Below are 17,882 nucleotides of genomic sequence, written 5' to 3'. Positions count from 1 at the left end.
GCTTCATGAAAATATATTTTTTAAAGGAAGCAAATATATATTTCAAATGATATTTAAATTAAAACACGTCACATTATTTTCCTAAAACCGATTGCCATTTCTTCGTCAACGCGACGCGATATAATTAAAACGAAATTCTTGCTCATATATTATAAGTATTTATCTCTTTCTCTCTCTTAAATTTTTCTATTCAAGCGTATTTATTATTCGAGCACGAGAGTTTCAGATATTTCATTACGACTTATACCCCGAAGTGTAAATATAAAAAATGTTTCCCGCTTCGTGTATATATTTTACTCCTGCGTGGATAAATCAGAAATCTCGACAAATAGAATAAACTCTTTTAGATTAATTTAGGTTAAAGTAATCACACAAATTCGGATATGTCGCATTTTATCTCGAATCGTGCACGAGATTTTGCGATCGCGAAATCGAATAAGTAGTAAAAGCATATTTTAGTCAGACCGAGATATTCATGTATCTCTCGTCACGAGTAATACGCTTATGTCTGATTTATTTAAATCACAGGCACAATTAGAACATGTCTCAAGTAATAAGAATATAATTATTGTTAGACATTTGAGGTCGTGACAAAAATTTAGCGAGAGAGAAATAATTAAAATTAATGAATATTTATTACAAGGCAATGCATACATCGAAAAGAAAATATATCTATTCAAGTATTCGACGCATATGATCTACTTTGTTGGACATGTACGTATCGCCCTGACTGACAAGATCATTTTCCTTTGTTGCAGGCATTTCTGGAAATGGCGGACGAGAATGCTGCAGCGACCATGGTGACCTATTACGCTTCCGGCATTGCCCAGCTCAGAGGCAGAGCGGTCTACGTGCAGTTCAGCAATCACCGTGAACTCAAGACGGATCAAACGCACTCTAACAACGCGGTCAGTAGCCCAACAAATGATGTCGCCAACACTTCTGAGGTCTGTGTCATACTTCTTGCTTCACCTCTTTCTTGCTTCACTAATCTCGGGGGGAGGGGGGGGGGTGCAGCTGCATGAAAATCACTACGCTCGCTAGACTAACTTTCAACCTTTCCCTAACGCACGCTCGCTTTCTTTCTCTCTTTTTTTTTTTTTTTTTCATTGCACGAAGTATGTACAAAAACGTTTCAAAGTAATATGGAAAATTACTAAACGGATTACATACGTCGAAGTTATCGTCGTGTTAGCGTACTCTGTTAATGCGACGCATTTTCGCGTAAATAACATTGACGTTTTGATGACGCTACATCTTTTCATTCTTACTTTTCTGAAGCAAGAGTATACTACAGTACATTGCTACATATGTTATATATCGGTGACAGTGATTTCGATTCCTCGAGGCGTTGACCGAAAATGTCAAACGTGAGACAGCTATACGTGTTGGCCTCTCGGTACAATAGATGTAAACTGCAGGGTTAGATCGGCGAATCTAACCGCGCTTCGGTAACGTGTTATTTATGCAGGCTAGTTAATTAAGCCACAGGTCCCTTACACATATCCTTGCCCGACTATCGAGGTAACGTTCAACGCATAACGCGTGGGAAGGAGGGAGATAAGGGGGAGACAGAGACGCGCGACGGCTATTTCGCCGTCAAGTCAATCTAAACACACACTCGCGTCCGCAAACTCCGTTATAATTAATGTGTCCATAATTTATGAACGATCCCTTGGGCGCGAGCGCGGTAGTGCACCCCGGCTGCACACATTCCACTCCCTTCGCCCCTTGTCTTCACGTGACGTGCACACTGTCAGTCACGCATACCACTCGAAACTTGCGCGTGTCATCGTGCGCCGCCGGTCATCATTGGAACTAGTTAACTCGCCACGCAATTCGTAGCCCCGCGGTCGTTTCCAATGAAATTTGTCGGCGAATTAATTAGCATGCTAATTCGCCGGCGAATCAATTAACGGAATTCTATCAGAGTTTTTCGCGCGAGGCATCGAATGAAAAAATACGCACGTGGCTCAATCGCAATATCTTTCCTTCTTCTTGAACGTTTTTCATAAAGTAATTTTGTTTATCCAACCCATATACTTGAACGACGATTTTGACGAGCGAACCCAACGCGTCAGTTTTTTCTCGCGGAGAATCGTGCGATGCCGATATTATCGTTAACCATCCCCGTCAATTCGCCAAGTCGTCGACGTCATAATTCCGTAAGTTCTTCGATGCCATCCCGTGTCGATTCACCTCCCCTGTCTCCCCTCTGCTCCCACCGACTTACCAAATTGCCGATTCCGTTCTCGGGGGACGCAACTTCGCGGTGGAAACGGACACCGATCCCACGGGGAATTCACCGGGAAAGTTTCTCGCGTGTGTATCGATGGGGGGGGGGGTCTGCACGAAAAATAATAAATAAGGGAGTAAATGGCACACGGTGACGCGCGTCGTCGTCGTCGTTGTCGTCATTGTCGTCGTCGCCGTCGCCGTCGATGTTCTTTCTTGAGCGGAAAGTTTTCGCACACGTGACCGTGGAAACTTTACAATTTACAGGGTTTATGGAACCGCACGACGCGCCACGATTTCTCGCTCGCCGAGGAAATTCGTAACTCCCGTAGAAAATTCCCGCACGCAAGTCTCACGTCATCCCCTGCACATGCGTGTCGCGATGTCGTTTAGTTAAGAGCGAATGCGATCGTAAAACAAGGGGAGTGGAAAGAATTTAAAGCAGTTTCTTTTTTTCATGTGTAGTTTTTACCATATACTTTTTTTCATACACCGATTTTATTTGCGACAAGAATTGAATTCCAACTTTTCTTCGTGAAAGAAATTTAATTTGCATCGTTTATTTTTAAGATCTCTCTCTCTCTCTCAGAGATATACATTAAATATATCTGAAAATAGATTTTACTTGAGATAATATTCACTTCAAGCGCGTATTTAAGTATGTTTACTAAATTGAATTTGCTCCTGCTTGCTCATTCTCTCAATATTAAACGACTCGTCGATTTAGCTTCAATTTAAATATTTAGTAAAAGAAAATCAATCGCGCGAGTTCTATTGGAAATATAAATCTCTCTACAATTTGCGTATATTTCTATATATTCTTACATTTGAAGTTGTATATATTTCTCCAAGTGTTATCGAAGTAATATTGAAAGATAAGATTATATTGGAATAATGTGAAAATTTTTGATCGTGGTTGTATAAATTTTCTTTAAGATATTTAGAATTCAGCGCATGGAGAAAATATTATTTCTATATTGTTGATTTATTCGAGAGTAAAAGCTCTTCAATTTTATTCTTGCACACAAATTTAATTTGTTTTCCATTTCTCGGCTAAACCAAAAGCTTTGGATACAGTTAATAAAAAATACATTATTGCAGGATATTTTATCAAACCATAATTTTATATTGACAGTTTATTTTTACCGGTTTTAAATATTACTTTTAATTTTAAATATATCTTATTCGCCAATAATTGCTAACTCTAGAAGTTTATATTAGTTAAATGCCATTCAAAATGATACTTGCATTTTTCTCTCGTGAATGCGACGGTATTTCTGTGAGGTAGACTCAAAGATAGCCGGTAAAGGATTTTCGGTTTCTCGGCGAGAGTTCGCTCCCTCTACGGTCGAATGATTTCTCACCGTGCGTCCGGGCTGACAAACGACGCCTAAAAAGCAATCGCCGTGAAAGCCTTGGCGATATGCACCTCTCGTGCAGTCCGCGATTCTACGTAGGCGACGATGATGTCGGAAATTTTACGAACCGAACGCAAGACGAATGTCGCACATCTAAGCGATGTTGCTCTCTTCCCGAGGGCTCTCGCTTCTCAGGGAAAAGAAATCAATTTTACATGAACGAGGAAACATACAGAAATCCGCGACGGTATCAGTCGTGCCTTTCACTTGCGATTAAAATATCGTCGTGCATCTCACCGACGAACGGTGTTTGATTTATGGGAGTCATGTCGAAGAAGCTCTTTGTCTTTGTACAAGTTAACGATTTATGCAATTTAGATAAATCTGATAATCTGTCAATAATCTTCACTTTCAATTTTAATTTCTGTTTTCTTTTTATACATGAAAATTTGAGCATTGCTTTTCTTATCGGTTATATACATTTCAAGGTATTGATTACTCGAGATATAATAATAGAATACGCGGATTGAGCGAAAAATAAGTCGGCGGAGGTGGTTAGAAGAATCCAAAATTCTTAGCGAAAGAGGCCAAAAAAGAGAATATACATATTTATGGCACGCAGTTAATGTAACCATCGCCTTCCTCTGGGAGTAATGTGTCGGTTAAGTAAACGCCCGACCAGCGAACTCATTTAATAAAGAAACTGCGCACCCTGGCATTGTTTAGTAATTAATTTAGAGCCCGGCTTAACCGACCCCGGAACGCGTAGCCGCGGTCTTTACAGCGGGAGAATGAGCGAGATAAAGATAGATATATTTTTCGGATAATGAGTTATAAACGAGGGGAGACGTTACGATGTATATAGTGGAGTCCAAAAATGGATTATTATCAAGACTGATGTAATTAAAGTCAGACTAAATCTCATTGAAGTAATTGCGAGCAATTAGACGCTTTTAATTACGTGCTTTGAATATGTATAATAACGTCGTGATTAAAATAATATTAATATACATTTTAATAACAGATATTCAAATTACGACAAAATTGGAAATACATTTTAGTAATAATATATACGCAAAGGCCGAATATTATATATTACATATCGTCTAATATGTATAACAACATAATTTCTCCAATTTTTCAGACATAAATAGCAACTCCCAATGCAATCCGAATAAATCGCCATGCGAATTTTATTCAGATACATAATTTATTTCACGCTTATATATCCAAATCCAAACCTGGATTTTTGACGCAATTGCAAAATTTTAACTCGGCATTGTCCAGTTCACTTTCAATTCTACCGCGGAATATATAACCCGTGCCCGGAATTAAGACATACTTTTATGTGGACTTCTCCTCTTTCGCGGTTCTCCCTTATTTAGTTAATTCGGATTGATTTAGATATTCCCGATTGTGCGCTTTCACATGGTCGCTTTTATTACCGTTCTCGTTCAAATGATTCCGCTTTTGTACTCGAGACGCCGACAAAATTTAATTTGGACGCGCGCACGAATACCTGGGCAGCTAGCGAAATTTCATATTGATATATTATATTTATAAGTAAAAGAAGAGAGAGAGAGAGAGAGAGAGAAAGGAAGAATATATAATTATGAAAGATGAAAAATTGCGTACAATTTTGAAAAGGATAGGCTTGTTCCCATCTTTGAAAAGGGAATCTTTGCGTTTTTTAGCTTATTATATTTATTTATGATATATTTAATTCGATATCGTTATTTGAATTTATATGAGAGATATATATACACGCGATTTCTCCAAGAATATAAAAAATGTTTGAGAGTTTTTAATCGGAACAAACACAATGTGTGACTTTATTTCTACGCTAATTGGTGTTTATTTCGCATCTTTACATAACGTATTTCGTATCAAATAATGTCAATCAAATCCGAGAATTTTTGAATGCAAATTAATTGCTGAAATACAATATTTGCAAGTTAAAAAAATTCTTTTCTATGAAATATGAAATTAAATATCAGTCTTTGTTCCATTATAAATAAAATCTAGAGTTAATTAACTTTTTTTTTTAATAAAATCATGAAAAGGGTCAATCCTTCTTTTATTTCACTATACTCGTGAAAAATTAACAAAATATTTTATAGAAAAAAGCCAGTTGAGAGAAAAATTAATACACGTCACTTATTCCGGGACTATTTTTCAAATGTTTAGACAGAATTAATTTTTCATAGTCAAAATAACTCGCTAACTGGTGTATCCTTTGTTTTCGACACGCGTGCAATAACGAACAACCAAGCTCGAAAATGTCCCTCCGAGCTTTTCCGTCTTCGTCAACCGTGCCAAACCGTGGCACGTGAAAATCCGTGGAAAAGTTCGCCGCGCGCGATAGGCCACGCGCGCGAAAAATTTTTATCACCTCGACGGGCGGCTCTGCAGCTAGAGAAGCATGGAAGAAAAGAAAAGGAAAGGAGAAAGGATATACTCTCGGTTCCCTAATACCTTAAAACAGATTCCGCTCGGCGCGGTCGTAACAAAGCCGACACAACAGAAGTGTGTCGCCCTGCCTATGCGAGAAAGGGAAGGCGCTCGCGCGCCGGCTAATGGTTTTTCCGACGAGGAAAACTTTCGAGGTAGCCTTTAGTAATCGCTCGCTCGCTCGCTCGCTTGCTCTCTAACTAAAACTCGCCGCTCGGCAGGAAGCCCCCGTAAAAGGCAGTCTCGTGTCCCGCCGTATAACGGCACGACATAATTCTGCTTTACACCGCCGGCGAGCGGGCCGAAGTGTGCACGGCGATTTTTTTTTTTTTTTTTTCGTTCTCTCGGAAAACTTTTCGCTGGTAAAAGGAAAGAAGGAACGATATCGCGGGAGATCAGGGCTGTAGATGTAGGCCTTACGCCGGTATACACAGCGTTAATTGTATTAAGATATATGCATACGACGCGTGTTACACGGTGTATATGACGTGAGTTTTTCGAAATAACTTTTCCGTAATATCGCTTCTGAATCTGTTTCGAGAACGTTTGTTTGAACAGAAAAAAAGTTTTCTACGATGGATGATTTAGAATTTTTCTCCCGGGGTGTGTGTGAACGTGAGAGAAAAAAAAAAGGCGCACCGCGTACATGAATTTTTCGCGATTAATCCCGTGTCAACATTAACATTTTTCGCCGACGTTTACCGGCGGTTTGCGCGATAAACGTGGCGATCATGAATAAATCAGTGTGTCCGCTAAGCGACGGGTTTGGCTGAAGCTCCGATGTCGTTGCTTTTTATTCGTCGGGCATAAGGTTATCGTCGGTATACTTCCGCGCGCGTAGTGGATGTTATCGAAACGGCGAAAGAGAAGGAACGAGAGGGAGGAAGGGAGATGGCGATTTTTTGAGCAGAAAAAGCAATATGTAGTCAGGATGCAAAGTAATGCGGTGACAAACTGGAAAAACAGAGCTCCAAGGGTGGAAAAAGTAAAACTGAATATTCGATTTGCAGCGGCGTGTGAGCGATAAAAATGCAATGGAAACCGCAAACGCGCGTGTGTACGCAGAAACACAGTACATATAAAGGGATGTATGAAAAAGTTACCGCGGGTACATAATACGGAATGAAGAATTGAGGAGAGAGAGGGAGATCATATAACGCGCGCAACAATTTTAATAGTAGATGAAAAATTTGTAATTTGTTGACAATATTTGACGATTAGGCCATTAAAATGGCGCCCTAACGCGTTCAATTAAAGGACTTAAATAATACGTATCAGCTTAATCTTGACAAGGATTATTAATCTGTTTGCCGCGCGGCCATTGTTTACGGGCTAATGCCTTCCAGCGGGGTAATTGCGAGCAACATAAAAGCGGGCGTTAAAGCCGGAAAAGTGATCGCGCGTATATATATAATCTTGACGGAGGGAAACCCTGGCAATGGATTTCCTCTCCCGCTCCTTCCTTTTTTTTCCCTTCAGGAGCTACATACATGCAGGGTAGAGTGTGGCATAATTTGCAATTGTGCGATGTCCAAACCCGCCGTCGCATTTGTTGGATCCGCGCTGTAGATTTTTCTCTTATATCGCGGCATCGATTCTGTTTTTATAAGAATCATTTTTCTCGCGCACGAATTATTGCGGTTACGAATTTTGCGATGGTCTGTAGTTTGCAGAGAAAACTTGTCACTTGTCAAAAGAAATTGCTGAAAATTATGGTTTGATTTTTATTAATTATTTTTATATTGTAGCATGATATACATTTCGTATATTTTGAACTCGATCGTGGATGTATTTTTTCGAATTTTTCGGGATGCCGACCACGAGCGAGAATGGAAAGAAAGGGTAAGGCGGACGGAAGGAGACAGGTGAGAAAAGAGGGTTGGGAAAAACGAGGGAGATACAATGTATACGGGGGCGTCTCACAGAAACAATGCGGCGCGCCGTAGATCACCCGAGACACCCTCCATTAAAAATATTACGCCATCTTGCCCGCTATCCTTCGAGTTCTCTCTCTCTCTCTCTCTCTCTCTCTCTCTCTCTCTCTCTCTCTCTCTCTCTCTCTGCCTCTCTCCTTCTCTTTGCCTACCCTCTGTATTTCCGTGGCCGGTAACTCAACCTATCCCTTTTAACCCCGCTCCTTCTTCCCCCCTCGTCCATAGCCACCCTGCTCCACTTTGGCTGGCAGCCGCGACAGGTCCGAATAACAATGTGCCATTGTTAGACCTACATTCACTGCATCGAGCTCTGAAATATGCAAGCCATGAAGACCGTCGCGTTACATCAGAGGCCGCGATCCTTTCCACGCACCCTTGAGCCACCGAATCTTCCCTCCTTCCCTTGCCCGACCTTGCAAGAGCGAGCTTTATCGCAAGTCGAGAGAAAATGTCGCTTTCGACCCCTCTTCTCCTCGGGCGAAATTTCGGCCCGGCCGAGAATGTCTATCTCGCGGGGACGAACGGAATTTTCGCAGATATCTCGCAACATTACCGGCAGCTTTATCTCGGTGTGTGTAACGTAAACTGTTTGAAGTGATATCGGTGATTTCGTAAACTTCGTACTATTAATTGATATATAAAGGAAAATTTTTATCTTGTTTTCTTTTATATTAAAAAAAAAAAAAAAATGTCCGACCAAATTAGATTCACAGGAATATTGCTGTGTTTTATCTCTTAGATTAAGTCACTTCGACTGTATTGCATTATCACATTATCAGGGACGAGAAATGGCGTGTAATTTTTTTTTTTTTTTTCACGGGATATATAGCGATCGAAATAGATGAGCTTTTCACCTGCGTGCGGAAAAACTTTCTGACACGCCGCAATTCAATAGAGTGAACTTTGTAATTTAACCTGTAACATTTTTCGACAAAAGTAAACTTTGCGAGCGCTAGAGGGATGGTTGATTAACTTCCGTCTATTTATTAATTCACGATCCGGAACCGGGGAGTTGGCGGGATACATTTTACGAGTACTTTATCGCGACCGATGGAGCATGCGGGCAAACTCGTTTATTTCAACGTATGTAACGCAAGAAAAAGTGACCTACTACTTCTCATCTCTGACGTCACGAACGTTGTAATATAAACGCGGCGTATGCATAATGTATTTGATTTGAAGATAGAATATTAATCAGCCCGCTAATAATATATATGAAACAGGATAATCATAATTGTTGATTTAGGACGTTATTGCAATCATCGCGTGGAGATAATGATCGGCATTAGTATGTGGATGCGATAATTAGATACACGATGGGTACAATATTCGGACTATATCCGATAAAATGTCGTATTACATAATTGATTGTTAAAATTGAGCGCATCGATGCGAGAGAAGGGGAAATTTTTATTAGAATGGCCGATATACAGATCGCGCGACAAATCGTATACGCGAGTTTGCGAGAAAAAATTCTCATTCCTCTTTCGCTGCGTGTTAAAGCATAGGCAACGCCAGTCCAATCCATCATGTTTCACGTTCGACGCGTTTCCCTGTCCTCATTCGTCATATTTCACCATTTCGTCGCGAAACAGAAAGAGCTCCCTTTGCCGAGAGACGGCGAGAAAAATCGAATACTTTCCCGCAACAAATCTGAAAGGTCGCCGCCGCTCCCTGTCCTCTCCTCGGAGCCTTTGTGTACCGTCTTCGATAACGGTATCGACGACTTTGTACGCATATCGCGAAGCTGCACACGGGAGTCTATTGGCGCTTTCACCCCGATACAAGAGCGAAGAGCGCGTGGGGGTGTGCGAGGATAGATAGGCGATTCGTTCCTTTTTCCCCTGACATGAGAACGCAATCCCCTGGACATACATAGGGACAAACATGGAAGAAGTAGGGGCGTCTTGGGAACGCGAGGGACGCGTCCTCGACTTTTCAGCGAAATTTCACATTGGTGTGAATTTTTCAGGTATAAATTATCTTGCTGTTTTATAGAGTGGTTTTAGAAAGAAGTGTCACATATGTATAACGGCAAAAACGATAGTATCTCCGGCTATTTTCGCAAGCAATTTCTTAGCGTGCATAATAGATATATTATATCGAATTACTACGTGAAAATGTAAATGTAATAGGTCAAGAGGGAAGGATAATATATAAGAAGAATACACTGTGCGATGCATCGCGAGGAAAGAAAATTAAAGAAAAGGCATTCTCGAATGCGGTTTTTCAGAATTTATCGCGAATTTTCTTTTTTATAAACGCTCGCCAAGTGATAGGCTAGCGGGATGCTCGATTTTGATTTCGTTCGATATTACGAGCAAGATAGCTTTGACAATTCTTGTATCCCGGTACGACGCAAGGGACTCTGGGAGAACGACGAGAGAGTGCGACAGGGTGAAAAAGGGGTGACGCTACAAGCCGGGAAGACTGATTATTCTGACTGCGGAAGAGTCCGTTTGGCTGGGTGGGCCACTCCATCATTTTGACAGCAACGAATCCCGCTCGTAATGTCGTCCAATGAACGCGCGTCCTTTATCCCTCGCTTGCGAGGTGTATGTATGAGCATTAAAAAAAAAAAAGGAAGAAAGAGAGAGGATAGAAGACGAGACAGAGAGGCGAAAAGAAAGGAAGAAAAACGAAAATCGCGAAAAAGCGAGAGGCGCGAAGCTCTGCCGGGGTCGAAAAACTCGACGCGGCGTATAATGGAATATGTTGGCTCGAGAAGGGGGTGAGGAAACGGTGTCATGGTTGCGCATGATTGAAATCGATGGCTGTATCATCGACCGGGCCAGCAAATTTTCTCCCCTGGCCGAAAACTACGCGCGTAACAACGCGCGACGTTAACGGTGGCGGGCCCGTCACCGCCGGCGCGAAAAGGACATATATCGGGCCGAGATCGAGCCGTGAACATCAAGTTCGGGAGGAATTTAATTTGACGAAATCGCATATGGGACTGACGAATTTTTTCGCTCGACGCGCTTCTTCATCCGTTGGTCGTGACAACCGGATCGCGGAAATTGTGAGGCGAATTGGATTCGACCAAAGTGGACGTTTGAGAGTCGTCGAAGATGTAATGAAAATCAAAACGATCGTATCGAGAAACGCCATTAAAAATGCGATTCACGTATCTAATTTCCCCGATTTACCTTTTACATGATATTTCTCTCGAATCGAAATTTAAGCAAGATTCCATCATCGTCGGACGATGAATTATTCAGGAAAAATATTTTTGCGCTGCTCGTGTAACGAGCGTGCAGAACTTTCCGCGTAGTTTTCTTATCGCGCCGCTTCTCATTTTTTAACACCACGCCTCTCTCTTTCTCTTTCTCTCTCTCTCTCTCTTTCTCTCCCTCTGTTACTTTTACGAAATATCCTGCGGATAGCCGCCATATTCCGGCGTGTTATCCTCGCTCGTTTCGTCAAGAAATTGCAAGACGTTTCTCGGCAATTCGTGCGGCTTCTATCCGGCAATCCACCGGCGGCGTCTTACGCTCCCGAGCGTGCGTTAATTCTTAATTCCTTCGTTTCGCCTTCGAGTGCACGTTATGCCGTGAAAAGGATCGTTTCGCATTCCCTCGGAATGAAGTTAAACAGTGTGCGTCGTAGAGTAATCCGGTCGGTGATATTAATTAGAGATTATACAAGAAAGATACTTGTGTTTAATCCTTGCTATTTGTTTTTCGAGGAACGAAATCGTACGAGGATGAAGGAATTTCTGTCGTTAATTGATATGTGAAAAACTTATTTAAAATAATAAGGGAATTGTTTGGCATTGCTAACAATTGTTGAAAAATTGTCGAAATATTACATTTACGTGATAATTCTACCATCTATTTTACAGAATTCAGATAGATTTTAAAACTCCCGATAATATTGCGGTCCGCGGAAGCCTCTTATTTTCTCAGACTATTATTTTCTCGAGCCATTCGACGATGAACGAGACAAGCGGTACTCTCGAAATTCTCTCATCGAGAAATCTCATTCGAAACAAATAATTCCCGGACAAATCTAATTTATTCGGAATTGTGGATCGAACGCAATTATGTAGTGGGGATATAAAAAAAAAAAATAACAATAGTCGAAGTGAAACGGAATTAATTATCCTCGTGGACCGCCGTCTCTTTCAGTAACTTCAACTAATAGCGTCGTTACTCAAATTCCATGCGATTAAACGAACGGTGTATCGCTGATCAAATAAATCATTTTGACAATACGAGTCTTTTCAAAAGAGGGAGATGACATGAAAAAGACAGTGGCTGTTCCGCAGTCATTAATCGTTATCCTTTCAGAGATGAAAATGTCATTTTTTTTTTTTTTTAGCATCGCCTATCAATCATTTTATCATGAAAATTGCCGAATTGGTATTGTTGTTTATCATCCGTTTTTATTCGATATCCCTCGCCATGGCCTGAGAAAAGTGACGTCCCTCGATCGAGCATCAAAGTTTGAAAAAAAAAATATTTTGGTTTGAAGGCCAGCTAAAACTTTTGTAATGAAAGCTTTGCGAGGAAAGATCTTTACGCGACAACGGAGGAACGGAAACTTTGACAGCGTCAAAGTCGGTTCTAAAAAATCCAAAAGCGAATCGGTGACGAACTTTTGAAATCGCGAAATCGAAAAATCTCAATCTCGAGGGAGAGACGAGATAGATTCGCTCGGCAAAAAGATTTATACGGATCATGACACGTTTGTGCGAACAGATTGGCTTATTATACCGCATAGAGAACGGCTCGTAAATTTTCCGAGAGGAGGAAGAGAAGGAGAGATCCTGAGGAACATTCGCGAAGCTTCAGATCTTCGCGAGAGATAGCACGTAAAACTTTAACCGCTCTCGCGGTTTTTCGCGCAATGGTATTCTCAGATGAAGCTTTACGGCACGATTCCGTTGGTGCGACCGATCGTAGCTTCCGGTGTAGGGCATCTGGATACGATTGGCCGCAGCAGTGGCGGCCTCGAGAAAAAACAACCTCGTCGAATCTTATCAGAGGCCTGCGAAAGGATCGGATGCAGAGAGATAGCCGGCCGCTATTGGCTAGAGAGAGAGAGAGAGAAAGACGTTGAGCGAGAGGGGAAAAAAGAAGGAGAATATGAAAGAGAGAGGAAAGGGATGTAGGTGGAAGATGAGCGGCAACGAGTAATGGAAGGTTATGGTAATGTTCTCAGTCTCGGCACTCATCGTTAGTTCCGAGGCCGTGCTATCAAAGGGGGATAGAAACTACCCCTAGGAGTAATTATTTCACCCCTTGAAAGCGGCTTCGGGGCAAGTGCATAGTCGTGGTAACGATCCAGGCTGCCATGGCAATCTTGTAGCAGCGGAATGTCCGCCGCGCGCGCGTTGCGGATCACAGCATCCTGGAGCGATATTCGCCACTTTATCATTCGTCGAACTGCTTCAAGTGACCGACAGCTAACGCGAGAATACGATAGTTTCGTTTCCGTCCACTTATTAATCGAATTTATGAAAATACGCGACGTGTCTTTGATGAAATTTTTTTGCCATTTAAATATGTCTAATAAATATGAAAATGCGCGGAACTATAATGAAATTTTCCTAATCGTTAACGATTCGAAAATTGTATGAGTTGAGAGACAATATTCGACGATTGAGACACCCTATATATTATCGAGCCTGCTAAGTATTGTAAAGGCAGCAGCAGCCGCCCGTTACTTCTCTCCGGGTTTCTATTGTGCGAGTTACGATAACAATAATTAGGATTATTATTTCACGGTGGGAGTTTCGAACGAGAATGGTAGTTTTCGGATGGAAAACTTTCTCTCTCTTTCTCCCTCTCTCTTCTCTGAAGATCTTTCTTTGGCAGCTTAAAGGACAGCTTTAATCGAGCCTCTCCCAGACGGCTCGCAGATGGTGACTTTATTATCGACATTCGGTATAATTAAGTCGCTCTAAGCGGTTGGGAAGGAGAGTAGATCCTTTCGTCTTCCCATCAAAATCTCCAAGTACTGGAACGGAAATGTCTATTCTTCTTCGTAGCAGTGACGTTTCGTTGAACGAAAGATACAGTTTTGGAGAAAAATATAAAGAAAAAAGTTATATACAGTGCAGGTACGTTGCAGTAATGTCGGTGAAATATGAAAAATAAAATATTATTTTATTCATTTAATATACATTCATTTGCATCCATAATTATTGTGCGTAATTTAATATGCACATAATTCTCTAATTTATATAAGTCTTATTTACACAACGCGAATTCTGCAAAATGTAATTAATTTTCCGCAAGAATAATGGAAATTTAAAATTTGCACACAGTTCAATCAGAATATGCCATAATTCTAATATGAGCGTAACATTGTAATTTTAATTAGGAGAACTGATTAATATACACGGGTTGCATATATATACATTAGTAAATATTTAGGAACGTATACATATAGGACTGCTCATTTCGATATAAATTGATGCGGCTTGGTCGTCGAGATATGTGACTCGCAGATAAAATAAGATGATGTAACGACTGTAACTTCGTTATTAATTTATGCTACATTCTCGGGAGCGACGAAATATAACATGGAAAATAACATGAAATCTTTCAGAAGTCGAGAGATTTATCTTCAATCCGAGCAGTTTATTACGAAAGAGACGGAATATTATTCTATGATATAATTACTTCACGAAATTCACGTACTCGCGCTAACGATAAAGATACCGGATGGATCGTTCTAACTTTCACTCGTCCGCTATCTTCGACGCGACGATATTTGATATTTTGCTTCTCGATAAACGATAATAAAATACGATAATAAAAATTAGGTTTCGCGAGAACGTGCTCGAATCGGCGGGAAACTTCTTTTGCGGCGACCTTGATGAGATTCCCAGGAATCTCCCGATATATCGCGTGTCTCTCGCGGAAGACGCATGGTTTCGATAAAAAGGATTGCGAATCGGGAGAGACGATCTCCCGTGAATTACTTTGGAAAAAAGGAGGAAGGTAGAAGATGCGGGAGGAAGAGGGCGAAATAAGAGAGCGAGCAGCGTGCGCGCGAATTTATGTTTCACACGCATGAGAATTTATGGCCGCTAATTGGAGGGAGAGAATCGGCATCGCGGGGAGGAAAAGATGGGAAATGAAGATGGAACGCGATGGATGGGAAAGGGGACGAAGGGGATCTGCTATGCGCAACTTTTAGGATTAATTCTCGGATAAAATGGCCCCGGCCGCACGTCACCCTTACGGCGGATTCGATAGGACGGGCAGCCGTCGGTTAACGTTTGTCAGACTAATTAATTAAGCTGGTAAACTTTTACCTTCTCTTTCCCCCTCTCTTCTTTGCTCGATGTCAAGATGTTGAAATTAATCCTTCCCTTTTAAGAAAGCGCGACGATCTCGAATATTATCCGTCCTGAAGGGTCGTCACGACCATCCAGGTAAATGGATTGTCGAGCCACTTTATTTATTCTTCTAGTCTCATGTTGAAATAATTTCAACAGTTGACTCGTTCGTATTTACTGCCAATTATTTATATAAGCAATTGATTTATTTTAATTTTAATTCCCCGATGCGTCTCTTCTTCCTCTGTAAATTATTTGCAGCACATTTACAGTTAGAAACTGTAACATTTTAGGTTTAGACCTCGTCAACTCCGGAAACCGCCTCGAATCCGTGCGGAAACTCGACTAAACCGCGAGCGAGCGATGCGAACTTTCGATAAAATCGCTCGTAAAATTATTAGTAGATACGCTCGATGGTAGTTTCCACCGATGGTTCGCGACGACGTCACGATCTACTTTACGTCGCAATTAAACCAACATATACGATCAAACGAAATGCTACCGAATTATATAAAAGCTCGCGTTTTATCAAAAATAAAAGCAAAACGATAGTTAGTAAACGAGGCCGAGGTAAAACATACTTATAAATTCTATGGAACAAAAGATACACTAGCCATTTAATTATTCATTTAACTCCGACATTTTGTTTGTGAGAAATCGTTTATTTGAATAATTTTTTAAAATATTGCAATTCACATCTCTTTAGCATTTATTTTTCGAAAAATTTAAGCGCAAAAAATATCAATTTTTATTTATGATTTTAAAGCGATTCTCCCTCAATATTATCGCAAAATTAATTTTTATCCCCATAACATTTCAAAAGTATCTATAAATTACAAAACACACGTTCATTTTTTTTTGACACGTTTCAATGTTTTCTCGCATGTTGGATATTTCGATTTGTTCGAACACATATAAAAGCATCGCCGGATAATCGAAAGCTCTCGCATTTATGAAACGTCCCGCGAAGTGGAACTTTACTCCCACGTCATGCGCTCGAGTTACTTCTTCCGAATTGTTGCGATCATCATTCGCCGCTGAAGAACTATACGTTTTTTATAGCTTGGTTTTATCTCTCTTCTCAACGCGTCGTACTTTTTCAGGTCAAGATATTGCGCGATTAAATGCAACATCTTTTAAGTGTAGCATATCCGCGATTACGTTCTGTCGTGAAGACTGTTCGGGCTCCTCGCGAATCTATATTTGTCTTTTGCTTGTTTATCGGTTATTTCGCGAATTGCTTTTATCGAACGTCTTTATTAAGGATATTGTATACCGCTTCGTGAAAAGTGCTACATCGAAGCCATGTATATTTACAGCAATCTCGCGTTTGAAATTCGTTTGAAATGGCTTCCGATGAAAGCTAATAACAATCGTTGCGCTTGCTGCAATAATCGAGATACGATTGTACGTCTTCAATTTGTATTTTATTCGTCAGAATTGAAGTTGAGATTCTTTTGTATTCCCTCTATAATAATTTATTAGATATATAACGCATTAATAATAAAATTGGACGATTCATTGTCTGGCGTAAGATGTCTTCAAATTTTTTAATATTTTTATTTTTAATTGTACACGTGTTCGCGTTTCGCGAATCTTTATTTGCAACAACTGGATAATTAACTTGCTACTTGTATCACCGAGAATTGAATTATCCAAAAATTCTGCGCGAATTAGGAAGCGAAGGCGATTTTATGTCGACGTGGAAATTTTGTTAGGATACTCGCGACGCGGAGAGAAGTTATTTTTACGAAGTCAGATTTAGGAGCCTTGCCGGGCGTCGCGCTTTAATCAACATCGAAATTCTAATGTGGCGCGTTTCTTTAGCATTTTATGCTAATGTCCCCGCCACGTTGTACCCCTTAAAGTTCACTTTGACAGCTTTACCGGCAGCGACAGCTGATGAAAACGACAACGGTACGCCAGACGCATTTCGCACGTGCGAAGGATAGGAAGAACGAATAATGCTTTATCATGTTTTTAACATGATTTCGTTCTTAAAGTAATAGAATAATTTTGCGAACAAAATATTCGCAGAAAAATCATTTCTGATGATTTTATTTTTTCCAACAGTTCCGTGCGCTGTGTGAATGTGATACTGGCTCAAATCTTTTTAAGAAAAGAATATAATGAGTAATTAAATATTGAAGTAAAATTATTAAATATTAAATTAAAGAATATAATGAGCAATTAAATATTTAAGTAGAATACTTATATATTCTATTTATAAAAATTTAATTGATAATCGATCGATTGTTATAGAAAAGTCGCATGATTTCTGTTGCAACAATTTCTTTTCCGCAATCTTCCAGTTTAATATTAAGACCGAACGTACCGGGTGTTTTATTCGATGGGACACGGAAAGACACAGCTTCTTTTAATAACCCAGCAGCGCTATCGTCCATTATACGGCTCTCACTTACAAAGTATAATGTCTCCTCATTTTTACGCTCAGTATGCGTCCCATTTTAATACTCTTGCATCTATTTTCGTTTGCCCTCCCGCATTTCTCTTCGTTTTTTTTTTCCGACGCTCGCTTTCTGCTTCTCACTTCAAAGAAATCATTTTTCATTCCGCTTCATCACGCTCAGCGGACAAGCCGAGACAGAA

The 17,882-nt window shown here is 40.5% G+C and overlaps 1 protein-coding gene across 17 annotated transcripts in view; it reads left to right on the top strand.

The window, feature by feature from the left end:
• Heph (polypyrimidine tract-binding protein 1 heph) overlaps positions 1-17,882 on the top strand; it is a 356,236-nt gene that overhangs the window by 295,701 nt on the left and 42,653 nt on the right. For 15 of the 17 annotated variants that reach the window (XM_070296915.1, XM_070296914.1, XM_070296909.1 and 12 more), the window contains one exon: positions 759-947. In XM_070296915.1, the coding sequence (XP_070153016.1) occupies positions 759-947 (189 nt within the window). The remainder of the gene's footprint in view (positions 1-758; positions 948-17,882) is intronic. The other 2 variants (XM_070296913.1, XM_070296902.1) reach the window with 1 other exon arrangement.

Source organism: Polyergus mexicanus, unplaced genomic scaffold (genome assembly GCF_030449975.1).
Source record: "Polyergus mexicanus isolate NDT 795.1 unplaced genomic scaffold, iyPolMexi1.0 SCAF_6, whole genome shotgun sequence".
Lineage (NCBI taxonomy): Eukaryota > Metazoa > Arthropoda > Insecta > Hymenoptera > Formicidae > Polyergus > Polyergus mexicanus.
The sequence above is the reverse complement of the archived record's forward strand: the minus strand, read 5'-3'. Positions and strand labels throughout refer to the sequence as shown.